This window comes from Heteronotia binoei, chromosome 21 (genome assembly GCF_032191835.1).
Source record: "Heteronotia binoei isolate CCM8104 ecotype False Entrance Well chromosome 21, APGP_CSIRO_Hbin_v1, whole genome shotgun sequence".
NCBI classification, from domain to species: Eukaryota; Metazoa; Chordata; class Lepidosauria; order Squamata; family Gekkonidae; genus Heteronotia; species Heteronotia binoei.
Genome location: NC_083243.1, coordinates 122121513 through 122148206, shown reverse-complemented (window position 1 = coordinate 122148206; position 26694 = coordinate 122121513). Strand labels below are relative to the sequence as shown.

Genomic DNA, 26694 nt, shown 5'->3' with positions numbered 1-26694 from the left:
GACAGGGTTGGGGGTAATTCTGTTATGAAATAAGAAGGCTGCCAGGCGGTGGTCTCAGTCCCCCTGTACGATGTGACCCAGGGCCTCTTTGGTGGTGCGCACCATGCGCTCTGCCTGGCCGTTGGTGGCTGGATGGAAGGGGGCAGACTGGATGTGCTTGATGAGGTACCTATTCACAAACTCCCAGAATTCCCGGGAGGTGAAAGCGGTCCCATTGTCCGTGACCAGGGTATCGGGGATCCCGTGCATGCAAAAGGCTCTGACCGCCGCTGCTGTGGAGGTGGAAGCTACGGGAATCACCTCTAACCACTTAGTATATGCATTGACCAGGATGAAGAATATCTGGCCCTGGTATGGCCCTGCAAAATCTAAGTGAAGGCGGGACCACAGCCACCGGTTGGACTCCCAGTGGTGGACGGGGGCACTCGGCGGATCGGGCAGGGATTCCTGGCAGGGTTTATTTATTATTTATTTATTACTTTAAATTTCTATCCAATTTACATGGATTCCTTGGTAGTTTTTGAACTACCGGTTTGGGTCGGCTTCAAGCCGTTCCAAAGAGAACTGGCCAGAAATGGAATGCCCGGGAGCTTCCGGACAGCACTCAGAAAAGGGGCGGGCTGTGGGTGCCCAGGGAGCATCTTGAATGCTCCTATGTCTGGAATGCTCCCTGAGAGCTCTCCAGGCACCTCCCAGCTTTCCAGACGGCTGGAGAGGCGCCTCAGAGGTGCCCCAGTGAAAAGGGACCACTTTGAAAGTGGTGCCTTTTTGAGCCGGCTCCCAGCAAGCTGGGATGGGATGAGGATGGGAGGCAGATGTGCACGTGTGGACGTGCTTTTTTGGTCCGCCTGCCTTCCATCTCCTGGGTGGCTATAAACGCCCACCTGGTATCAGTCAATATGTTTCATATTTCCTAGAAGTACTGCAGAACACAACTGAATTTTGGAACAGTGTACATTTATTACTACTTGAAATGGTAATAGTTATTGGTGAACACTACATGTATTAATGATAGTGTTAATAGCAAAAAAAAAAAAAAGGTCTCTTAAAATCAGTAGCATGCTGTTCTAGGTAAACACATTTAGGACTGGTGTGATAATGTTTCACTTGGAATTTAGTGGAGCTACTTTCCCATTAAAGCACTTTAAGTAGATTCAGAATAAGAACCAATCACTCAACAATGACTTCAATGCAGCTACCTCTGGGGTGAAATTGTTTCTATCATTCTGTGCCAGCAGCAGTGTAAAACAGTTTAAGAGGAAAAGTGAATACAGAAATCGTGAGGAAAGCAGACAAAGTAATTATCAAACTGGAATTGGATCTAAGCTCTATTGGACCTTTAATGACCAGAAATGTTCAGAGTCTCCATTTTATGTCTAATTCGAAAGATGGATGAGTATCATTCCTGAAGTTTACAAAGACTAGGCTGGCAGCATATAAAGATATGCTCTTCAGAAAGATAAAATATGAAAAGGGAATTCCATACTTTCACATGAAAGGTCCTCCATTTATGTTATACACTTAGATGTCTGATCTATTTAATAGATATTTCATGCTGAAAGTAATAATTCAAATGTTACACTTCTTAAATAGTGGAGAACTCCAGATATTTGACTGCTCCAGTTACTAAATTAGATACTCCATTTTCAAAAGAAGAAATGATTGCTATACTTAGAGAACTCTCTATTTCAGCAAAGATCAAGGCAGAGTTTTTGCATCTATGAACTATTCTGCTTCCCTCCAAACATCTTCCTTGTGGTAACGTAAAAACATATGTTACGTAAAAGTAACATAAAATACTAATTGAACTTGATATTACTTGATCTAGACAACCTAAACTTTGTGCTTTGTACACAGAAAACCCCTAACACTTGATATTTCCTGAAATCAACATTTTAATGATTTCAGCAGGCTTTGATTTTGCTTAAATCGTATCTGCATGAATAACTACAAGTAAACTCCATAATCTCACTTAACTTTCATGACAATGGCCATCTAACATCTGCCTTCATTATATGCCATCCTTAGGATGTATATAGTACATTTTCTAGCATATTGCTTATATTCTCTCTCAAAGATTTTAAAAGAATGGAACAAATTTACATTTTTCTTTACTGTTTGTTCATATTTGCTTATCTTTATACAAACATTGTGGCTTTCTATGGGAATTTGCATTTCTTTTTAGCATCCCAGCCTACAATCCTATGATGACGCAGCACCTAAATTATTATTTGACACAGACACATGTCGGTCTTTAATTTAGAATCAATATCACAATAATTTCGTACATACCACCATAACAGGAACATATCAATAATATTTGATAGACACCAATATTACAAAGCAAAAGGAAATTAAGGAGATAGACTTAAACAAGTGGCACTGAAATCCTAAAATGATGGGCTTAATATATGAATTTACCCAGCTCTGTATTCCACAGTAATCTCTTTTACCCCTGCAAATCATCTTCTAGTCATAATTTACATCAAGACTCTTATGAGCTTATGCACCAATTTTACACCTCATATAAAAGACAATTGCTGTGTTTTGACGCAAGTTTGCTGATTATTGTGCATAATTTACAGAATTATATCCTGGTAATGTAAATCATTACTCTAGTGATCAATATGGCCAAGAGTTCTGGGCAGATCACAAAGGTAGAGCATACCTTGCACAGATTAACATTGATATAAAAGTCTCTTTCCTTATCTGATGCAAACCGCTAACTATTTGCAAAGTATATCAACAAATTTAAAATTTGATTTGTTCATTCGCCAAGTGAAAATGAGAATAAATACCACATGGTTGCTAGGTGTTTAATTGCCTTCTTGGCTCTGGTCCTAAACTACAATAAACATGCAAAAAGAAAGAACCAATTAAAACTTTTGGAAAAACAAAGTAAGGGCTTTTTTCATATTTCATAATGTCACAGACAACTGATGTGACAGTCACATATTGCACCTGTGCAGACCAGCTGTGGACATTTTCTTTCTAGCTAAAAAACAAACTCCAAAGTGGGGGTGCCCCCTCATTCAGAGCTGGTGCATGTGTGGGATTCCCACCCAACATACCATGTACTCTGTGGGCAGGTACCACTTTCCCTCAGTTCCCACTAAGCAGCCATGGGCTCCTCTTTCATGACACAACAGGGCCTGTGAGAGCTCACAGCAAAGCAGGAGGGAGAGAATGGGTGTTGACAAAAGACATTGACAAAAAACAGTTACAAGTAAGTGCAAGTCTGTTTCATCTTCTGTCTTTTTGTGCACCCCCCTCTTTGGGACCATTAGTGAGTTACTCACTAGAGGAGGTGAGGTGAATCTCTCACACAAACAGACCCTGCAGAATAGCCTTGCCCACATCTGCCTCTTTCCTCACCTAATGTCTGGTGTTTCATGAATGTGTACTCTGTCATGATTGCCACCCTGCAGATATCCAGCAGGGGAGCTCACTGATGAAAAGCAGCAGACAACCCCTGTGCTCAAGTGGGGTGTGCTTTCACATCGAGTGGACACAGTTCCCTGAATGCCATGTAGCAAGAACAGATGGTAGTAACTACGCACCTGGACACAGGCTGTGCTGAAGCAGCTTTCCCCTTCTTGGGGCCTCAATACCAAATAAATATGTTGTTGTTTTTTATGAAATGGTTTAGTTATATTTATATAGTAAAGGAGAGTGCTCCTAACATCCATGGTATGCAGGGCTTTTTTCAGTTTTGAATTGAAAAAATACTGGTAGGACAATTTCCTGTGCTAGGTGGAACTTGGAGACGACCTTGGGCAGGAAGTCTAAACTTGGGTGTAATACAACATACTCACTAAACACCTTGAGAAAAAGTGGATCAATCCTCAGAATTCACTGACTCTTCTGGCTGATGTAATGGCCCCTAAGAATGCTACCTTCTTTGAGAGTAAAGATAAGGAGCAGGAAACTCGAGGTTTAAAGGGTGGTTTCATCAGTCTGACTAATACAAAATGTGATGACCTGTGAGGAATAATATAGAGTGTAGGGGGAGAAACATTGATCAGCCTCTTTTAAAGAATATTGAGCCAACTGTCCTGCACCTTCTGCTGGAAAGTGATAATGGCAGCTAGATTTATTTATTTTATTTATTTACATTGTATCCCGCCTATTCTATACAGACTCAAGGCAGCTAACAGCATAAAATAGACAGTAAACAAAAACAATATTAAAACAATAAAACAATCAGATAAATGGCAATGGTGCTACTTCAGGTGGATCATGTAATATTTCCTTTCTCACATGCACAGATCCTAGGCAGTTAGTACTAAAGTGCGATAGAACCAGATGTGGAGAGTGAAGGAAGCATAACACTTTCTCCCCAACACATCCAGACAGCAGCATTTCCTGTCAGCTGGGGATGAATGCTGACCAGGTGGCTGATGTGCCTGCATGTCTTTCATAATTAAGGAAGATGGTGGTGAATGTGTCAACCAAATTTCACAGGAGTCTTGCTTTACTGTATATAAGTTTTTGATCTTATGTGGAGCGGCCTGAATGGAGGCTAGTTGTTGCCAGATTGGGGCAGTGAAGTCAGAGAGACCCTCCAGGATGGGAAAAGCAACTATCCCTGGGTTGCTGGAGTATAGATGACTCAGTATGCTGTCTCTCAAATGGTTGTCCAAAGTGGAAAAGTCAATGTCCAGCGCTTTTGCCATCCTTAGCATTTGCTCTCCTTACAGACAGAGGTCCTTGCTAGGAGATACTGGGGTCAGATCACCCACAGTATTGTCAGGTGATGGGACTGAAATACTCACAGAACTATAATGAGATGCCATGGAGACCTCTTCTTCAGGCTCATAGTACAGAGACCAGAACAGAACCAGTGTGGAGTGGGTACCCAAGTATCCCCTCACATTTGGATCTTACCTCTCTATAATTTGAGGGTGATATCCTGCCTGTCTATTTAAATAGAATGGCAACATATAATAAAAATGCTGAAGGAGAGCCACAGGCTGCAAAGATGAGTCCTGATTCTAAGGGTACTAAGGGGCTATCTTCTCTCCAATATTCTTTAACATCTACTTGCACTCCCTCACACAGCTAGTGAAGTGTTTCAGGGTTGGGGCATCATCAGTATGCTGATGACACCTGGCTATATCTGCTGATGGACAGCAGGCTGGACACTGCTTGAGTAATTTGGGTGAGGGCTTGGAGGCAGCGGTTTGATGGTTGAAGTGAAATTAGTTGAAACTGAATCCATCTAAAGTGGAGATTCTCTGACTGGGTGAGGGAGACTCAGGACTTTGGTGCCAATTTCCAGCTCTTGACCATGCACCATTAACTCCAGCATAGGTCAAAAGCTTGGGTGTGTTCCTGGATGCCTCCTCATCAATGGAGGCCCAGATCACAAATGTTGTCAGACTGGCATTTTTCCAACTATGCCAGGTTAGGTGACTGGCCCCCTTTTCTGTCTCACTCTGATCTAGCCACTGTAATCCATGTAACAGTCACCTCTAGGGCAGACTACTGTAACTTGCTCTACATGGTCCTACCCTTGAAGTTGTCCTGAAGTTTAAACTGATACAGGATGCAGTGGCTCAGGTTCTTATGGGAACCTGTTAACAGCACACATTCAACCTGTGCTTTGCCAGCTGCACTGGCTCCAGATTGAGTACTGAGTCAGATTCAAGATTTTGGTTTTGACCTTTAAGGCACTTAACAGTCAAGGATTAATGTATCTTCAGGACCGCCTCTCCTGGTAAGCTCCCCAGAGAGTATTATGCTCAGGTGAAAAAAAAAACTGCTGGAGGTCCCTGGCCCAAAGAGTGTCCAGCTGTCCTCAACCAGAGCCAGGGCATTCTCTGTCTTGGCTCAGATCTGGTGGAATTCTGCCAAATGACATCTGAGCCCAGTGGGATCTATTACAATTCCACAGCACCTGCAAGACAGAGATGTTCTGCCTCTCTCCCCTTCCTCCACTGTTGTTTGAGGTTAGGAAACCTGTAATTAGAGTGCCTCAGGATTCAGGATCTTGTTCCTGCAAAGCTCTTAATATTTAGCCCAAAGCTTTTGACAATTTCAAACCATTGGTTCTGGTCAGGACTTTCTTTTGTAGAAAAAGCCCAGCAGGGACTTATTTGCATATAAGCAAATAAGCCTGCTTCGGCGAGGAGGGTAGGATATAAATCAAATCAATATAAATAAATAAATATTTGCATATAAGCAAATAAGCGTGCTTCAGTGAGGAGGGTGGGATATAAATAAATAAATAAAATATTAGGCCACACCCCCTGATGCCAAGCCAGCCAGAACTGCGTTCCTGCTCAAAAAAAAGCCCTGGTTCTGGTCCAACCTTCTGGGACAACAGCAAACAACTTTTCTCTAGGCAGCACTTCAAATACTTGAAAATGGCTATCATACTACCTCAGTCACCATCTCCAGGCTAAACATACCCAGCTCCTTCAGCCTTTTTAGCTACTACATCACACTGCTGACTCATGTTTGGTGTATGGTCTACCAAGACCCCTAGATCCCTTTCACAAGTATTACTGCCAAGACAAGTCTCTCCAATCCTATAATTACACATGTTATTTTTCCTATCTAAATGGTGAATATTACATTTATCTCTGTTGAACACAGAATCCAGGACAGATCCCTGAGGCACTCCACCTGTCACTCCTTTAACAAGCACTCTTTGGGTGTGATCTGTCAACCTTTTACAAATCTACCTAACAATAATAGGATCTAAAGCATATTTTACATGTGCTGAACAAAGAGAGCTATCATCTTGGTTGTTGCAGGCCCTGGCCTCAGAGTCCGTTTCTATGTTAGGAAGGGCATTGTTGTGGGTGAGAAGTTGTTTAAGGTTAGGAGGTTATCTGTGGGCAAGAAAAAGTTTGCCTCCCAACACCCTCTGGTCAGAAGCCTGCAACAAACCAAGATGTCAACTCTGTCCCCATATTCAATCACTGGACCTAACAACACCAGCCATACCATGTCAGGTTTGTTCACTTGTTCATCTCCCTAGGTTATATATGCCATTATATATGCTGTCAAATGTCAACTATGTCCTTCTACTCTCTACATCAGACAAACAGGTCAGTCCCTATGCGAAAAAAAGAGAGAAAAAAGGACATAAATCTGAGTGGGACATTTTAATCTTTCAGCTGTTCTAAGGCTGTGGTCACACACACTACCGTAAATAATGCACTTTCAATCCACTTCCAATGCACTTTCCTGGATTTTGCCAGTTCACACAGTAAAATCCAGTTGGAAACTGCATTCAAAGTGGATTGAAAGTGCATTTATTTAGTGTGTGTGACTGTAGCCTAAGAATGACAGCCCTCTAACATAGGGCTTCTTCATATTCTTCATAGGGAGATGAGAATGCAAGATTGCTGAGCTTTCATTCACAAGTTCAGGTTACTCCCAACCTCCCCATAGCGACATTCTTATCTCACTACAGAAGCTAATTTTCTGCCCTCACGCTTTTCCTCTCTGTTCTAATCAACCTGATTACAATATACATCACATCTCTGTATTCTGAGTTCCTTCTTGGCAACATCCCTTCCACCTTCTAACTGGAACAACCATTCCAGCTTGTATCTGATGAAGGGAGTTTTGGCTCCTGAAAGCTTATGCCTCAAAAAACTTATTGGCCTCTGAGCTGCTACTGGACTTGAATCTGGCTACTCTGCTGTGACACACCATCTTTGGGTCAAATCATTCCCTCAGTGCATATATCCCAGAGGGAAATGGACTCTGCTGCTGACCCCGTGATGGATGGTGCATATATTCTTTCTGATTGTTTGGAATTGCTTCACCAAGATTAATCAAAACTACTTTTCAGTGTTTTCCCATTGTTTTTATGACATTCTTCAGAAGAAAAGAGAACTAACATGGGTCTAAATCCACTAAATTGGTAGAATAATAAAACTAAAGCACTTTAACAAATTATATGTAAAATGCAAGGAAAGAGGAAGTTACTGGTCTCTTTTCATCGCTTCGAAGGCAGTTTTTGCCCTGAGGATGTTCACAGGTTTGCAGTATCCAGGAGCAAACATTAAAGTTGCTGTCTCGGGAAAGGAGGCCAGAATAGCCACTGTGATGCATATTGTCTGGGGCCTTCTGGATCTCCACCATAGTCTTAACTTTTATTGGATCCCAATTTTATTTTATTAGGTTTTAGCCATCATCAAAGAAACAACTGAATCATAAAAATAGGTTCCCAAATGAAATGGACAACATAATAAACCAGCATGTCCGTGATCCCAAGACAACAGGAAAACTAGATGTCACAGATAAAATACAGCTAGGTAAAATTAACTTACAATGCCCTTCTGTTATTGTTTTGCAATCCTTTCTCAGCTGCTCTGTAGAAAGGCAGCCCCACAGCTGTGCTGTAATGTTTTATTAATTCAAGGCTAAATTGCAAAAGATGCTATCAGTGGTAAATTCTTTGTAACAGCATGTTGCATTATGCATTTGTGCAATTGACTTAAAACTCCAATATAATCTTCACTTTGTTTCACACACATGTCACCACACTAAATCTTGGGTATTCGATGCTGACTGAATTCCCATTGAGCTTAATACCATTACTTCTGTGGGGCAGCTGACAAATTACAGATCATTCTTACCAAAACATGACAGCCACTTGCTTTACACTGATTGTTTTCAACTGCTGAAAGCTTATGTTATACTTCTCTTAATTCTGAAACAGGTTTAGGGCATCACAAACCAAAACAATAGAAAGCTTCCACTTTCATAAATGATGCAGAAAGGATTGCCCTTTATGAATTCAAAGGACATATTTGAATACAATGCAGCAAATGGAAGATGACAAAACATTTCTCTTCCAATAGAGACCCAATCATGATGCATTTCTGCAGAACAACAGATTATTAGATATGTTCCCAGCTATGATTGAGTCCTGTGGCACCATTTTAGTCTCTTTGGATCATTTATGCAACAGCTAGTCTTGAAAGAGCATGACACCATATGTTAGAATGCAAAGAGTGCATCTATTTTTAGCATCATCCAGTGCCAGGAGGCTTCAGTTGAGAAACACTCTAAAAACAACTAATAGTGGGAGATCATGTGCCTAAGTCAAGACTGCATTCTCTGATCACCTGTCCAAATATGGCCTTCTGAACAACAGAAACAAAGACTCTGGAGGAGCCTTATTAAAAGATAGCCAAAAGTTCTGTTTGCCCCTTGGAATTATTTCAAAGATGTGGAGCAATGTGAAATTGATATAATTAGTTAGAAGATGCCAGATAAGTTTAATATGAGCCTGCAATTAAAACTGCACATTCAAGGGAGCTATTTTTAATTACAAGCCCCAGTTTCCTATTCTGCACCTGGATAACCAACTTTTAAATGACAGCACTGCAGTTAAGCTTGCCACCTCATGTCACAAAGTTCAGGCATGATAAGGATCCTTGTTGCACGCAGAATACATTATCCTAGCTCAGAAGTGTATTACAAAAGGAATATGTCATTGAAAACATCCTTAGTGTATTTTTTCTGTATAACAAACTGAACTTAATTGGCCATCAGTGCAATCTTTAGAAGAGTTATGCCCTTCTAAATCAACTGAAATCAATGGGCTTGGAAGGGTGTAACTCTGTTGAGGACTGCACTGTAGTTCACATTAAAAAGCTACAAGGTTTTCATTTTTCCCTACCTTTTTGTTGCCTATTGAGCATGTGGGAGAGATATCCCACTTTCTATGCAAAAAAAATTGCAACTGTTGCTGTTGGGGTGTTTCGAACCAACTCCTTTCTTCTTGTATCCCCCTTTCCACATTTCTGTCTTATCCAGCATCAGACATCCACAGAAAGCACAGGATTGTCTGATATGCATAGATATGCATGTACAACTTCTACACATGCATTTAAAAAAAAGAAAAGATGAAGAGCCTATCACAAATGAGTGCATACAACAGTGAGAGTCCAGCACATACATTTTGGCTTTCTACATGCACGATATCAAGTTAGCTTTGCATAATCTATACCCCAAAGGCTGTGAACATCAGTGGAGAAATTAACACACTTCTTTACCTCCTTAAGTGAGTTGACAGTATGGACTGGAAGGCAGAGGTGGGGGAGAAACACCTCACACTTTACCTGCATTTTTCCTGAGGATTTTCCCCAGTTTCTCTCCTTAAATAATAAAATGTAAGCCAAAATAAGTCAGTGAGAAAGTCTGAAATGTTACCTTTTTCACAGTGACTTCCTGTGAATCCAGAAGGGCAGACACACTTATTAGGAGCTACACATGTCCCACCATATCTGCATCCTTCTTCACAAAATGCTGGAAAATAAAACATTTATATTATATATAGATAATATATACTTCTGATATTTCCATATCCTCATGAAAAATTACTGGATAAAGGAGACAAATCTCTTATGCCTACAGAGCAGAAAGATGAGCATATCTAGATAACTGCTACACAGATAGAAACAAGGCAAAATGTCAACAACATTTGTAATCATCATTAAGCATGGAAATTCAAGAGATAATAGGGAACATGGAAACGGGTCTAGCTTCAGTAAACTCAAGGAAATATTTGCATCTGCCAACTCTTCCTAACTTTCACAGAATCACAGAGTATTTATTGCATTTATAATTCAATGTGAATAATATAGCATATTTGTCCTGGCAATGACTTGCTTGGCCTCACAAAGCTAGTATATTATGTATCCCCTAGCAATACCTTGAAACTCAAAGAAATTATTGGCTGAATTGTTCTAACATAAGTACCCCATTTTGATGATGTAACAAGCAGTTCCTGCAACTGATATATTTGAATTTTCAGGCAGCAATTAATCTGTAGATATTTCCAATAAATTATGCAGTCATGAACCACAACCTAAACACTGCCAGGCTCATATACTTTTGACTATGATTTCAAACTCTAGCCTTGCTGCAATGTTTGATAATCTACTTTTCAAATCCTGGAAGAGATCTAAAACCAGGGGTCATTTTGTAGAAAAATAGGTGGTGGAGCTCATCCAGGGATTGTTGTGCAGCTGCACATACTATTCAATGGACAAGGAGATGGAACTCTCAGAAGGAGGAGGAGCTCACAGAAAGGTTCAGGAGCTGCACTCCTGTGAGTTCCCACTGAATCTGAGGCCTGTCTAAAACTATTTCCAGAACAGAACTGGTGTAAAGCTGAAGACCCGGGGCCTTACCAGGATACTACCACCCCAATATCTTAGAAGGATTGAACCACTATATAAAAGTTTGACTCATGATAAGATACACTGTTTATTAAGATATAAAGATATCCTACCATATCTGCACTTTTTTACAAAAATGTTTGAAATACAATAATATTAGCAGTAGATAAGAGCAAGAGTCCAGTGGCACCTTAAAGGCTAACAAAATTTGTGGCAGGGTATGAACTTTCCTGGGTCACAGCTTATATTGTAGTGGTACACCACGAAATGGTTTTAAATTGTAATTATGCTTTATTAGTTTTAACTTTTAAATATGAATGTTGTTAGCTGCCCTGAGTCCGCTTGCGGAGAGGGCGGGATAGAAATTTAAAGTAATAAATAATAATAATAATAAATAATATCTTCAGATACAGCCAGAATGCGACTCCATCTGTCCTTATATTTTAGAGAGTGCAGTGATTTCAGATGCTGAATGACAATAGCAAACATGATTGGATTATGTGTAATATACAGAGGGTAGAAGGTGTAGAGAAATCAGCACTGGTAATGAGACAGGAAACCTAGGTTTCAATTCAGTGCAGGATGTTGTATTGTCTCAGGTTTCATAATCAGTTCAATTCAGCAGTCTCTTTCAAATTTCTCTTTGAAGTTCTTCTGTAAGAAAACTGCTACTCTTAGGTCAGCAACTGAATGTCCTGGAATGTTAATATGTCCTCCCACTGGTTTTTGAATGTTGTGGTTCCTAATGTCATATATTCTTTGTCATAGGGGCTGGCCTGTTTGTCCAGTGTAGATTGTGGAAGGTCGCTGCAGACATGTTATGGCATAAATCACATTAGAAGATGAGCAGGAGTATGAACCTGAGATGGTATGGGTGATATTGCTGAGTCCAGTGAGAGTGTTGCTAGGATTCTCTATGATTTGTACCCTTTGTGCCCAGGGCCAGCGTGTGGGAGGAGGCGGCTGCCTAGGGCACCCCCTCTCCTCATGCCCCATGCCCACTGCCTTCTGGACTTCACCGAGGCCTCTCGAGGCTTGCGAAGCCTTGGCGAAGTCAGGGGGTGCGGCAGTGACAACGCTCTAAACATGGCTCTGAGCACGGCTGCTGCCTTCCAGACTTCGCTGAGGCCTCCTGAGGCTCAGGAAGCCTCAGTGAAGTCAGGGCATGGTGTGTAAATACACAGCTTGGGGAGGCAGAGGCGTGGGGTTCAACCTGGGGCACAAGAACCCCTAGCACTGGGCCTGTTTGTGCCCTGATACTGGCCCTCAAGAGGAACTGGTTGGCCATTGTGTAAGACAGGATGCTGGACTAGATGGACCACTGTTCTGATCCAGCAGGGCTCTTATATTCTTTGTGAAGAAATTGATTTTTTTCCTTTGGGGATTTGAACTGATCAAAATATTCACTCTGAGTTTTAAAAGTTCTCTCTCTGAGCAGAAAACAGGAAGAAGGAGGTCAGTTCAATTGGTTACCAGCCTCAACTCAGCCACTCTAGAAATGCTAATAGGTCTAGCTAGAGACAATAGGATGGTTCAGTACCCCCACCCCCCTCCAAGCAGGGAACAGAGATTTAGAGGAATTATAACTAGAAAGGCTTCAGAAAGAAACTCCTGGAGATTTCAGGAAAAGTTTATTTGACCTGTCCTGGCTGTCAAGCATGCTATTTCTGTGTATTAAATCAATGCAGTTATTGGAATCTAATTCTTCTCTCTCTCTCCTTCATTCTGAAATCTTTTCTTTCCCATAGTTGCTTCAATGCTTACTCCCCCACCACCACTTTTCTCGCCTTCCTTTTTCTTTCTCACCTCTGAGTAGAAAATGTAGGAATGCAGTAACTTTGATGATAGAGAGAAAGGAGGCGCCTCCTCTGAACAGTTCCCATTCACTGCTTACCAAGAGAAGCAGGAATGTATGAGAACAAGGGAAGTTTCAACCACATGATAGTAGTGGGTAGTATTTTTGCATAGTTGTAGCAATTCACATATACATGTTATGTCTTGAGGTTATCTTTTCTATTTCCTTTGATATAGCCCTTAAAACGCTATGCTATGTGCAACTCTGTATCACTCTTAAGGTACCATACCTTGAGCAACAACGGATTATCAATAAAATGAGCCTTTGTATCAAATAATTGCTTGTTTATTCGAAATATCGATGCTTGACACTTGCCTAGGCAGTGAGTGGGAAAAGAGAGATGATAAAACTTCTGGGAGCAAGAAGGAAGGGCTCTTGGGGTTCTGATTACATCAAAGGAGACAGAACTCTTACTTTGCCATGTACTGGCCTGAATTCCTGAAGGATGCTTGAAGGTGATGGTAGTCCTGTAAAAATCCAACTTTCTAAGTTAAAGAGCCTGACTGATATTTAACAACTAATAGGACATGTATAGAGGGACAGAGGAACTGTGTTTTACCCTTTTCTTTTGAACCCCTTGCTCAATCTGGTGCTGTGCTAGAAGTATCCTTGTGAACACTTTCTTTTTAATAAATGCCTTATAACTTTTGATCCTGGTAGTGGTTTTCTGTGCCACATAGACCTCCACCATCTTGGACACACTATTTTAAAAAAGAGCACCAGGAGGAAAGGGAGGGCAATCAGTTGGCAAGTGACTACTCCCCAAGTGGTGCACAAGGAAGCAAGCTGTCCCTCTGTGGGTAGTGAGAGACATAAAGGCAAGACCTCAGAACTTGGAAGGAAAGCTGGGAGTTCTGACTAGGGATGGATATGGTCCAGAAAAATGGCAGGCTATGGAGGCTTGAGGTCCATGAGGTTTACAGATTCCTGGAACACAGACCTCCATGTTCAAAGGACCAGGTCATAGTCCATTTGGTCTGTGATGCTGTGCAGCTTATGTGTCCCCTTTAAATGGCTTTTAAGAGCCCCGTGGTGCAGAGTGTTAAAGCTGCAGTACTGCAGTCCTAAGCTCTGCTCACAACCTGAGTTTGATCCCCGGCAGAAGCTGGGTTTTCAGGTAGCCGGCTCAAGGTTGACTCAGCTTTCCATCCTTCCGAGGTCGGTAAAATGAGTACCCAGCTTGCTGGGGGAAAGTGTAGATGACTGGGGAAGGCAATGGCAAACCACCCTGTAAAAAGTCTGCCATGAAAACATTGTGAAAGCAACGTCACCCCAGAGTCGGAAATGACTGGTACTTGCACAGGGGACCTTTCCTTTCCTAAATGGCTTTTGCAAAGCCGTGTGGCACTTCAATGAAGGCTGAGCAGTGACTTCACCTGCTTCCAGGTGTGTGAAGTTACTACTTAGCCTTCACTCACAAAAGTGATTTAAAGGGAAAACATTAAATGGCTTTTGCAAGCTCCGCCAACGTGGATCTTACAAACCTCCTGAGAATGTCATGTGAGGTCTGTGTTTGTGGGACACCACAGACCAGGCTCACAGACCATGAACTGGGCCCCAGTCCATGGTAAAATTAGGTCTGTGCCCATCCCTATCCCTGACCCTCCCACTGGGCAATTCCTACAATAGTCAGGTGGCACTGGCATTTGAACAGAGAGGCAAAACCCCAGCAGGTGTTGGGAAAACCCAGGAGGGCAGGGTAGAACAGGAGTGTTCCACCACAGTCTTAAAAGCAACAAAAACATCAATAAATGGTGATGATAATTTAATTGATTCTGCGGAGATGATGGAAAGGAGAACAATTCCATCAAGAGAACTTTTTGAAATAAATTCTCCAATTTTTTTTATAAAAGGTACTAGCCAGCTAAAATAATGTTTGGCATGATTGTCATTTCCACACTGTAGAATTCCTCCAATGACATATAATTGAATCATATATGATGGATGTATGGGTCATAGTTCTCATATAACTCCATTATTCAAAAGTTACTGATCAGCAGGAAATCCAGCCATAATGTTTTAGTCATGCTTCCAAAGATATTATCAGAATATCAGAGGAAAATATTATAAGGAGAATTAAAGTCATGGATTTATATTTTACACCTTTCTTTCTACCAGGGATGTAACTGGAAAAATTGTGAATGATTTTGACTCACCCAGAGTCATGCACTTCCATATGAAATATAAAGCATTTCCTCTGCACTGCAGTTCTCAGGGCACCCAGTGGGTTACAGACAAGAAACTGCAATTAATACTTAAAGAGTAACTTCTACACTGGAGTTAACAGCAGACCCACCAAACCATCATGCAAACTGCAATCACAGATGGAGTTGGCAAAGAAACACTGCTGCAAATTATATGAAAAAGGTCTTCAAGTGCCATGAATGCAAAGAAGTGCTTCAGATTTATTGTGCAATGTATCTAACAATCACAATAGAGCATGCAAAATATCAACCATTAAGATTTAATTGCAATCAAATTGTAACTGCTCACAGGTGAACAGAGAAAATAATATAACCAGGCTCCTCCTTAATTAGACTGTTTAATTGATATGTGCTGTTCAAGTGTTATACTCTTTAGGTTTCCTATGGGAATGACTTGCAAAGCTATTGGAGCCGTTTTAGCTGCTATTGTCTATTGAAAAATACAACATAAATAGCAAAACCATTAGTGCCCCTCTTCTGCCCCATAGGGAACAAGACAATAGACCAGTTGGCATGGCAACAGATAGTGTCAAGTTACAACAACTATAGAGAGTGGAGTAGTACCAGGGGTAGCCATCTTACATTTACTCATCATGATCATTCTGTCAGAAACCAAAGTCAGAATAGACATGACAGCCAGCTAAATTTCTTTTATCTGACACCATGATAGCACTGAAAGAAAGTCGTACCAGCAAACAAGTCCCAGCTAAGAGAAAGGGAAGCAGCTTTCCAAAAGGCAGGTATCTTTAGCAATGGTAGAGATGATAGCCAATATAGGCAAGATTTTTCATGCAATATTTCAAGACACTTTTTCATCCACACAAAGTACTTTTAGGTTACATCTGATCTCAAGGAGCTCATGAAGAGACTCCATTAACTGACAAAATTATGGAGGTTTCCGGTAACAGCACGGCGCTAACAGATGTGTTTGTTGGAGCTCCGGCTCTGCAGCGTCTGTGCTGGTCTTTTTGGGGGGGTTCTTCAGCCGGTAAGAACTCGGTGGGGCCCTGTTGGAGGGGCACTCGTGCGGAGGAGTGCTGGTTGCTCTGTGCTGGTTTTTCTGAGCATAGAGCCCGTTCAACATACTACTTTAAGCCCAGATAGACCAGACGCCTTAATGGAGAATTAGCTGTGACCACCGGAGAAGGGGAGTAGGCGAAGCGGCATTTGGAGGACAGAATAAATGGTAAAGAAGGGGGGGGGAAGTATATCTGACCCTAAACTGAAGACATAAACAAAGGAAAGAACTTACTAAGTGAGTTGTTTTGCCCCTACTTTCGAGTGGAGTCCAAAGCTGGGGGGAAAGAGACTTGGTTTGGTGAATGCACAAAGGCGGAAAGCGGAGGAGTAGTGGAGGACTACCTTGGCAGCAACGGCGGAGGTTGGGAGTCGTAGACTGGCTGTGTTTGTAAAAGTTTGTGAAGAGCACTGAAACAGAGGAGGTGAAGAAGGGAGGAAAAGAGGAAAGAAGCAGGAGATTTCTGAAGATTTAAGGGGAGCTTTCATGAACTTCTTTTCCTCTCCCTTTTCCCATATGCTCGTGCATGGTGATTTTCTTAAAGAGACAGGGAGCTAAATAAAGGCTCAACGGCAGTTATAATTTACAGGGTGGAAAGAAAGTCACCGGACCTTTGAAATGAGTTGAATCTGAAGATGGGAGACTTTTGATGTAGTATAGAGTTTCCAGGAATGCAAGGGCAGAGGTGAGGTGGAGAGGCTGGAATTCCGTTGGCAGAGATGTGGAAGAACAGGAATGGATTTACTGAACTGGCTTTTTGAACTGGTAGCAGAAGAGAGGAGCAGAGATTGAGATTAAGAAGAGGAAGAAAAGGGAGAAGAGGAAGAGGAAGACAGAAGGATAAGCAGCTGGGAAACATTAAGGATTCAAAAGAGACAGTTAACAAATAATTAATGGATTGAATAATTAACTATTGTTAATTTGATTACTGCTGATTTTCTATATGATTTTCTATATGTAATGAGTTAATGTGAATGTTCGGGTGAAGGGTGTTTGGTGGTAAAGAATAGTAATTTAAGGATATAAAAACCAACTGGCATGTGAGAGTGTTAAAGGAAGGTGATGTATGTCAGACATTGAAGAGCATCACTGCGTTTCTATGCTAAATGTACTCTGTAACCTGCTCCTTGACATGACTAACTCCATTTTGAATTCCTAATACTAACTGTGAAGCAGAAGACCTTGCATATCAAACGATCTTAGAAATGTTACTAACCCATGCTGTGAACTCTTCTGCATAACACTAACAAAGCAATAGGCCTTTGAAGATAGCAAGTCTCAAGGAGAGCCAGCAGGGCTCCTCCATGAAAAAGGGAGCCGCAAGTGATAAGGAGCAGGGAAAGTGTTACTTCTGACAGTAGAGTGTGAGAATGTAGGAATGTTTCTGAATGCTTTGATGTAAGACCTTAAAACCCATGTATGTTTCAATGCTTGCTATCAGTTCCAATGACTGCCTGTCCAGAATTTTGAGATATCAAATAAACGCTGCTACTTTTGCAACAAATGATGGTTTGTTTACTTTGAAGCTCCAACGTCTGACATTTTGGAACTAATCCAATACGGATCTATCCAAACTGGCAACCTGATAGCTGGATGGCCGCCAAGGTTCCGGATAACGGAGAACCCACTGAACTCACAGAGGGGCAGGGGATCCCGCCAGGTGTTAGAGTTGACCGGAGAAAAGGGGGATCACCGCTGCACTTCTCAATGCTACTCTTCACTCCGAAGAAGTGGCAGCCCTGCACCTCAACCACACTCATGGACAAGGCGGCCGGACGCTTCAGTAACCTGTTCACCGGAATGGGGGCAGAAGGAGAAGAAGCACTGGCCGGGGAGGACCGAGGCGGAGGCCTGGGGGAGGACGACAGCTGGGGCTCGAGAGGCACGGAGGATGTCCAGCTGCTGAGGAATGAGATGCGGATCTGGATGCGGGAGTTCTGAAATGAACTCCAGTTGAGCAACATGCACATCTCACACGAGCTGCAGAGACAACTGGACCAGATGCGAGAGCAGATGAGAGCCCCGCCAGGGGAACCAATGCAGCACCTGGAGCCAGGAGAGCTGCCGGCTGACCCGCCGGTCTATCAACTAGAGGAGCCGGTGGAGCCTCCTCCAGCCCCGCAGCCAGACCAACCGAGGGGCCCTCTGGGCGGGCCAGCCGTGCCACCAGCCCCAGCGGGCCCACCACTGATCCCCAGTCCCATAGCGCCTCCCGGGCCTATCTTCCCTCCCGGGTGGCCGGTGGGGCCCACGGGCCTACCACCCCTAGTACCTTGGGCAGGGGGCAGGGGTCGAGAGCTGCAGATCACCTTCAACGGCAATCCAGAGGAGGTGGAGTACTTTACTATCCAGTGCGACAGCTTCATGACCCACTGGGGGAACACCTTCCCTACCGAGCTCAGCCGAGTAGATTACTTGGGGTCGAAGCTAAAGGGGGCAGCGAGGCAGTGGTTCGTCAGCCTGTACAAAGCCCAAGGCCCCGAATTGACCACCGTGGTTGGGTTCCTACAAGCCATGCTCCAGCAGTACGGCGATCCACTGCAGGAGGTGCGTGCCCTCACCGCCTTGCGAGAGCTACAGCAGGGGTTGAGAACCGTGAGGGAGTACGTGGCCAACTTCTGGGCACACTGCTCCAAGGTCCGCAGCTGGAACGAGAGGATGAAGTACGAGGCCTTCCACCGCGGCCTTAATGCAATCATCCTCGACCGATGTTTCCAGCAAGCTCGCCCTACCACCCTAGTGGGCTGGATACAACTGGCTGAAGAAGTGGAGACCAACCTCAAGCATGTAGCCCTGCAATGGCAGCAACAGCAAGGGGTGAGAGGGGGACGCGAGCCCAAAGCTGGGACCAAACCGGAGCCGAAGAAGACCGCGCCCCAAAGTAATACCCCCAAACTGACTCCGGGGCACCGGTGCTTCTGCTGTGGCGATCCCGGGCACTTAGCAGCCAACTGTCCAGATAAGCCACGTGCACCCCCCATGACCCCAAAGCCAGCAGCGGCCGGGCAAAAGAAATTGGGGAGCAAGACCAAAGAGCCCAGTCGGGGCAGCGTCGCCACCTCCATGGTGCTTGACAAGGAATCTATAATAACCAAGGATTCGGGAGAAGAATCGTGGGAGCCGTAGCCAGCGGAAAATGAGAGTGACCTGCACTGAGAGGTGCTGGACAGCAGGTCGTGGATTTGGTGGCACCACTACGGGTGAGAATAACCGGGGCCCTACTCTTTGTACCAGTGACTTTGTTAAACCAAAAATTGAAGCAGTTCATGCACGCTCGAGCCTTAGTAGACTCTGGCTGCACCTGCTCGAGCCTTAGTAGACTCGGGCTGCACCTGCGAGATCATCACCCCAAGGCTAGTGGACCTCCTGGGACTGACCAAGGTCCTGCTTCCCCACCCGATCCAATTCAAGCAGATGGACGGGACAGCCATGAGGGGAGAGCCGTGCACGGAGGAAACTCAGGGACTGCCAGTAGGGATCCAGGAGCACTGGGAGGTGGAGGCCTTCGTCATTGCCCCCTCCTCATCTTTTGATGTGGTGGTGGGAGTGGGATGGCTGGCTCGCCACCAGCCGGACATACAATGGAAAGCACAGACAATAGACTTTACCGACTGGCGGTGCACCCACCAACACTGGCAGGGGAAGTGGGGGCCAACACCTCCCCCAGTGAACGAAAAGACATGTGTGTCAGTGGAAGAGGTCCGCTCCATCCCAATAGAGTACCGGGACCTCCACAGGGTGTTTAGCGAGGAGGAGGCTAATGAGCTCCCACCACACCGAGACACCAATTGTGCAATTGAGCTGATACCGGGGCAGGAACTACCCAAAGCCAAACTGTACTCGATGGGGTGGGCTGAGAAAGACTAATTGCGGAAATTCATCGATAAGAATTTGAAGCGGGGGTTTATTAGGCCAGCAACTGCGCCCCATGCCGCCCCAGTCCTCTTCCGGAAGAAGAAGGACGGGAGTCTGAAGCTTTGCACAGACTTTCGTGGAATAAACGGGATCTCCATGTCCAACGCCTACCCCATTCCCCTGATCAAAGACTTATTAAGCACAGTATCAAAGGGATCGATATTCACTAAACTAGACCTAAGGGACACTTACTTTCAGGTCAGAATCAAGGAGGGGGATGAGTGGAAAACGGCGTTCAATACACCCATGGGACAGTTCGAATACCTAGTGATGCCTTTCGGCTTGCAGGGTGCCCCCGGGGTGTTCATGAATTTTATAAATGGAAGTGGAACTCAACTACTTGGGGTTTCAGGTGTCCAGGAAGGGATTGGCAATGGACCCACCAAGATCCAGGCGGTTTTAGATTGGAAACCCCCGAGGACATGCAGACAGCTCCAATCCTTCCTTGGGTTCGCCAACTTTTATAGGGGGTTCATACAGGGGTTCGCCCAAGTAATGCTGCCCTTGACCGATCTCCTGAAAACAAAGGGGACGGGGATGGAAGCCAAAAAACCTGGGGCGAAGCTACCATGAACCCCTAGTTGCCAAGCAGCCTTTGATGAACTTAAGAGACTGTTCACTAGTGAACCCGTGTTGGCCCATCCAAATGCGCTAAAGCCCTTTGTGGTTCAATGCGACGCCTCCGACGTGGCCGTAGGAGCCATATTAATGCAGAAAGATGAGGAGGGAAGGCTTTGGCCCTGTGCCTACATCTCACGCAAGAAGAGCCAGTTTGGTGTAGTGGTTAAGTGTGCAGACTCTTATCTGGGAGAACCGGGTTTGATTCCCCACTCCTCCACTTGCACCTGCTGGAATGGCCTTGGGTCAGCCATAGCTCTGGCAGAGGTTGTCCTTGAAAGGGCAGCAGCTGTGAGAGCCCTCTCCAGCCCCACCCACCTCACAGGGTGTTTGTTGTGGGGGAGGAAGGTAAAGGAGATTGTGAGCCGCTCTGAGACTCTTCGGAGTGGAGGGCGGGATATAAATCCAATATCTTCTTCATCTTCTTCTTCTTCTAATGAGCAGTGCAACTGGTCGGTCTGGGACAAAGAGGCGTTCACTGTAACATATGCTCTGAAAACTTGGAGATCCTGGTTAGAGGGGGTCAGGGTGCCGTTCGAAATCTGGACCGATCACAAGAACTTAGAAGCCCTAATGGGCCGGAGGAAACTGACCACCAAACAAATCTGGTGGGCGGGGTTCTTCGCCAAATTTGACTTTGTGCTCAAACACATTCCGGGCTCCAAGAACTTTCTAGCCAACGCTCTCTCATGCTTGCCCCAGCACGAGAGCCAGAGGGAGGAAGTCATAGACTCAATCATCCCTCCTTCCGCAGTAGCTTGGGGGGGGGGGGTGACTACCCATTCCGGGAAGAAAACGAGGCAACCAGAACCGTGGGGGGGGGGGAACCGACTTATTGAAGAAACAGAAAAGGAAGGAGAGGGGAGGCTGGAGGGTATTCTGAAGGGAGAGGGGGGATTTTGGTACCATGAGGGGAAATTCTATGTGCCAAAGTCCCTCCGAGCAGAGGTCCTACAGCATTGCCACTGCAGCAAATTGGCCGGCCACTTTGGCTATGTAAAAACCTTGCAGCCCCACACCACCACTGGCACTGGATGGCGGAGCTGGAGTACTGGTGTCTTTGGCAGCTCCCGTGGCCCCCACACCAGCCCCTGCGCATCCGCTCGAACCAAGAGCAAGGTCAGCTGGGCCAAAGGTGGTGGAGGCAAGGTTCAATGGGGACCCACTTTGCCTCCCCCACCCAAGCACCAAGAATACAGAACATCACTGCCCCAGACAGAGAGTACCAACAATATGCTGTGGCTAATAGCAACTGATGGACCTCTGCTCCATATGTTTATCCAATCCCCTCTTGAAGCTGGCTATGCTTGTAGCTGCCACTACCTCCTGTGGCAGTGAATTCCACATGTTAATCACCCTTTAGGTGAAGAAGTACTTCCTTTTATCCGTTCCAACCTGACTGCTCAGCAATTTCATTGAGTGCCCACAAGTTCTTGTGAGAAAGGGAGAAAAGTACTTCTTTCTCTACTTTCTCCATCCCATGCATAATCTTGTAAACTTCTATCATGTCACCCCGCAGTCAATGTTTCTCCAAGCTAAAGAGCCCCAAGTGTTTTAACATTTCTTCATAGGGAAAGTGTTCCAACCCTTGAATCATTCTAGTTGCCCCTTTCTGGACTTTTTCCAATGCTATAATATCCTTTTTGAGGTGTGGTGATCAGAATTGTACACAGAATTGTACACAGCTTCCCAACAGAAGAAGCAAAGGTGATTTATGTTAGTTTGTGCCCAGATGGTGCCGCTGCTGCCTGGTATGTCACCCTCCACAAGATGCGAGCCTCAGAGCTCTGGACAGTGAGAGACCTGTTACGGGTCCTACAGAAGATGGCGGCCATAACAGTTCTCCAAGATCTCAAACAGGGGCCAAGATCAGTGTGGGAATACACTACAGAGTTCTGCATGCAGTGCAAGAGGCGACTGAACTCTAACCTCAAGCAGTGTCCACAGACAACCCACCCACCCTGGTGGGCTGGATTCAGCTCGCCTGCAAGATCAAGAACCGCCAGCACATGGTGACTTTACACCGATGGCAACAGGAGATGGGCACCTCTTGGAGCACTAAGAGAGACATGAAAGGGCCCCCTAAGAAGCCCTGCATGCCCTCAGGGGAGAAGGAGTGGAGATTGAAGAACCACCTGTGTTTCAAGTGGGGGGGGGGAGAACCACATTGTGAGCTCCCCCCCTGACCCCAAAGAAGGGGGAGGAAGAAGCCAAGTAATTCCAAGGTGGAGAGGGGGAGCACCACACTGTTCCACTACCTATTGGCACAGAACGGATCCGAGGGGGAGGAGAGCACCGAGGGGCAGCCAGCGGGAAATGCCAATGACCTGCTGTAACTGGCACAACCCAACAGGTCCTGGATGTCACCGTATCATTAAGGGTGAGAGTTATTGGAACTTTGTATTTTTTACCTATCACCCTAGTAAACCCTTTGGTGAAAAGATTCATGCATGTTAGAGCTCTAGTGGACTTGGGGTGTACCAGAGACTTGTTGATCCCAGGGGTGGTTGATGCCATGTGTGGAAAAAGGAGTGGGGACCCAAGCTTTCCTCCCTTTTGAGAGACTGTGTCTTACCGAGGAGGAGGTAGCCTCGTTTCCACAGCCATATGGAGAAAAGTGTTTGAGGCCAAGAAGGTGGATGATCTTCCTCCCCACCAAGCCACTGACTGTGCCATAGAATTCAAGGAGGGGGACAGTCTGCCCAAGGCCAAGTTATACTCCATGAGTACGGAGGAGAGGGGAGCTAAAAAAATTCATCGAAACTAACTTACAGAGGGGGTTCATCTGACCTGTGGTCCCCCCCCCCCCCACGGCTCCAGTATTGTACTGTAAGAAAAAGGATGGGAGCCTTAGACTTTGTACGGACTACAGGGGTATAAATGTGGTCTCGATGACGAATGCGTATGTGATCCCTCTCATACATGACCTACTCAGTGAGGTTTTCCAGGGAAAGATCTTTTCTAAATTGGACTTGAGGGATGCATACTTCCGTGTATGCATTAAGGAAGGGAATGAGTGGAAAATGGCATTCAACATTCCGCTTGGTCAATTCGAGTATCTAGTGATGCTGTTTGGGATCCAGGGAGCTCCGGGGGTATTTATGAACTTGATCAATGAGGTCCTCAGGGAATACCTGTTCAAGGGGGTCATGGTGTAATTGGATAATGGCTTAATTTATTCTGAAGACCTCCCCTCTCATATTAAGCTGGTGTGGGAAGTGCTGAAGGCCTTCTACAAACATAAACTGTTCATCAAACTGTCAAAGTGTGAGTTCCACAAAACAGAACTAGACTTCCTAGGATACTGGGTGTTGGCAGTGGGGGCTAAGTATGGCCTGACTAGATTGGACATTAAAACGTTAATCAGCATTTGAAAAGTTAAAAGCCCTCTTCACTTCTGAGCCTATCTTAGTTCACCCAGATGAGAATAAAAATTTGGGGTTCAGTGTGATGCAAGCAACGTCGCCTGGGAGGGGGTTCTGCTTCAGGAGGGGGAGGATAAGAACATAAGAACATAAGAGAAGCCATGTTGGATCAGGCCAATGGCCCATCCAGTCCAACACTCTGTGTCACACAGTGGCAAAAATTTTTATATATACACACACACTGTGGCTAATAGCCACTGATGGACCTCTGCTCCATATTTTTATCTAAACCCCTCTTGAAGGTGGCTATACTAGTGGCCGCCACCACCTCCTGTGGCAGTGAATTCCACATGTTAATCACCCTTTGGGTGAAGAAGTACTTCCTTTTATCCGTTTTAACCTGTCTGCTCAGCAATTTCATCGAATGCCCACGAGTTCTTGTATTGTGAGAAAGGGAGAAAAGTACTTCTTTCTCTACTATCTCCGTCCCATGCATTATCTTGTAAACCTCTATCATGTCACCCCTCAGTCGACGTTTCTCCAAGCTAAAGAGCCCCAAGCGTTTCAACCTTTCTTCATAGGGAAAGTGCTCCAGCCCTTTAATCATTCTAGTTGCCCTTTTCTGGACTTTCTCCAATGCTATAATATCCTTTTTGAGGTGCGGCGACCAGAACTGCACACAGTACTCCAAATGAGACAGCACCATCGATTTATACAGGGGCATTATGATACTGGCTGATTTGTTTTCAATTCCCTTCCTAATAATTCCCAGCATGGCGTTGGCCTTTTTTATTGCAAACGCACACTGTCTTGACATTTTCAGTGAGTTATCTACCACGACCCCAAGATCTCTCTCTTGGTAAGTCTCTGCCAGTTCACACCCCATCAACTTGTATTTGTAGCTGGGATTCTTAGCCCCAGGATGGCAAACTGCACCCCTGTGCCTATGTTTCCAAAAAGTTTACCTACACAGAAATGAATTGGTAAGTATGGGACACAGAGGCTTCTGCCATCAAGCTGGTACTGGAAACCTGGTGTCATTGCTTGGAGGGTGTGAGGGTCCCCTTAGAACTCTGGACAGATCATAAAAACTTAGAATCATTAATGGCGACCTGCAAAATGTCCACTAAGCAGATTTGGTGGGCGAGGTTCTTCTTGCAGTTTCATTTCACCCTTGGCCACATCCCGGGGAAACAGAACTTCATGGCAGATGCCCTGTCCCACCTCCCGCAACACAAAACTAAGTGGGAAGTAGTCGTTGACTCTTTGTTCACTCTGATCCAAATAGGAGCAATGGTTGTTACTATGCACCAAGCGCAGGCAGGGCCTCTGGCTCCACCCTTTGGAGTGGACTTCCACTCCAACGTGCAAGAGGAGCTCAAGTGCCAACTCCCAGAGGGGGTGGAGGCAGAGGGGCTGATGCCTCAGGAAGAAGGACTGTGGTACAGAGAGTTAAAAGTGTATGTTCTCCCCAAACTATGCAAGATGGTGCTAGAGAGCTCACACAATGCCAAACTGGGGGGGCGGGATTTTGGTTTTGTAAAGACTCTGCACTTGATACAAAGACAATTCTATTGGCCGGGGCTATGTTGGGATGTTTCACAGCATGTGATGAGCTGCCCCACTTCCATCATGGCAAAAAAGTGGGGTGGCAAGGTCTCAGGGAAGCTCCAGTTGCTAGTGACTGCCTCATGCCCATGGGACTGTATCTCTATGGATTTTGTCACCGACCTCCCCCCTTCACAGGGGAAAACTGTGATATGGGTGGTAGTAGACATGTTTTTTAAACAAGCTCATTTTATTCCCTGTAGGCAACTATCCACCGCCAAGAAACTGGCATGGCTTTTCATGTCACACATGGTCAGATTACACTCCTTCCCGACTAAAGTAATTTCCGACTGGGGGGCCCAGTTTGTTGCCAAATTCTGGAATGAACTGTGCAACCTAGCAGGCGTGGAACAAAACCTCAGCTCTGCATACCACCCCCAGACAGACGGTCAAATGGAGTGCACAAATGGGGTGCTCGAGCAGTTCCTATGCTGTACGTCACTCATCAGCAAGATAACTGGGTGACCCTCCTCCCTTTTGCAGAGTATGCATACAATAATAGTGTTCACAGCTCGACAAGCACAAGCTCATTCCTCATGGTAAATGGCTACAAAGGGAAACCATTTCCAGAGCACCTGTCAACTTTAAAAGTTTAGAATAAAAGCATCTTAAAATAAGACAGGAAATTTGACATAATAGCCAGAAATAAAAACAGATGAGGTACTCAATTAATAGCAACAGATCTTTAAACAGTCGACTTCAGTCATAAATTCTTATTAAAATTAAAACCAGTCATGAAGTCACTTCTAGAAAAACCCAGAACTGATACCATGTCACTCTAGGAATTTCCAGAGCCATGTGACATCACTTTTGCATTTTCCCTGGAAGTGATGTCATGCTGTAGTCAAAACAAATATTTCCTTTTGCCCACTGATAATCCAAGAACTGGCAGGCAATGAGGATTACTGCCAGGAAGCATTCTGGCACAGCAGAAGGCAATACTACTTACAAATGTGAC

At 44.7% G+C, this 26694-nt stretch overlaps 1 protein-coding gene across 4 annotated transcripts in view; it reads right to left on the bottom strand.

The window, feature by feature from the left end:
• NELL1 (neural EGFL like 1) overlaps positions 1-26694 on the bottom strand; it is a 994364-nt gene that overhangs the window by 157811 nt on the left and 809859 nt on the right. For all 4 annotated transcript variants that reach the window (XM_060262209.1, XM_060262211.1, XM_060262210.1 and 1 more), the window contains one exon: positions 10183-10278. In XM_060262209.1, the coding sequence (XP_060118192.1) occupies positions 10183-10278 (96 nt within the window). The remainder of the gene's footprint in view (positions 1-10182; positions 10279-26694) is intronic.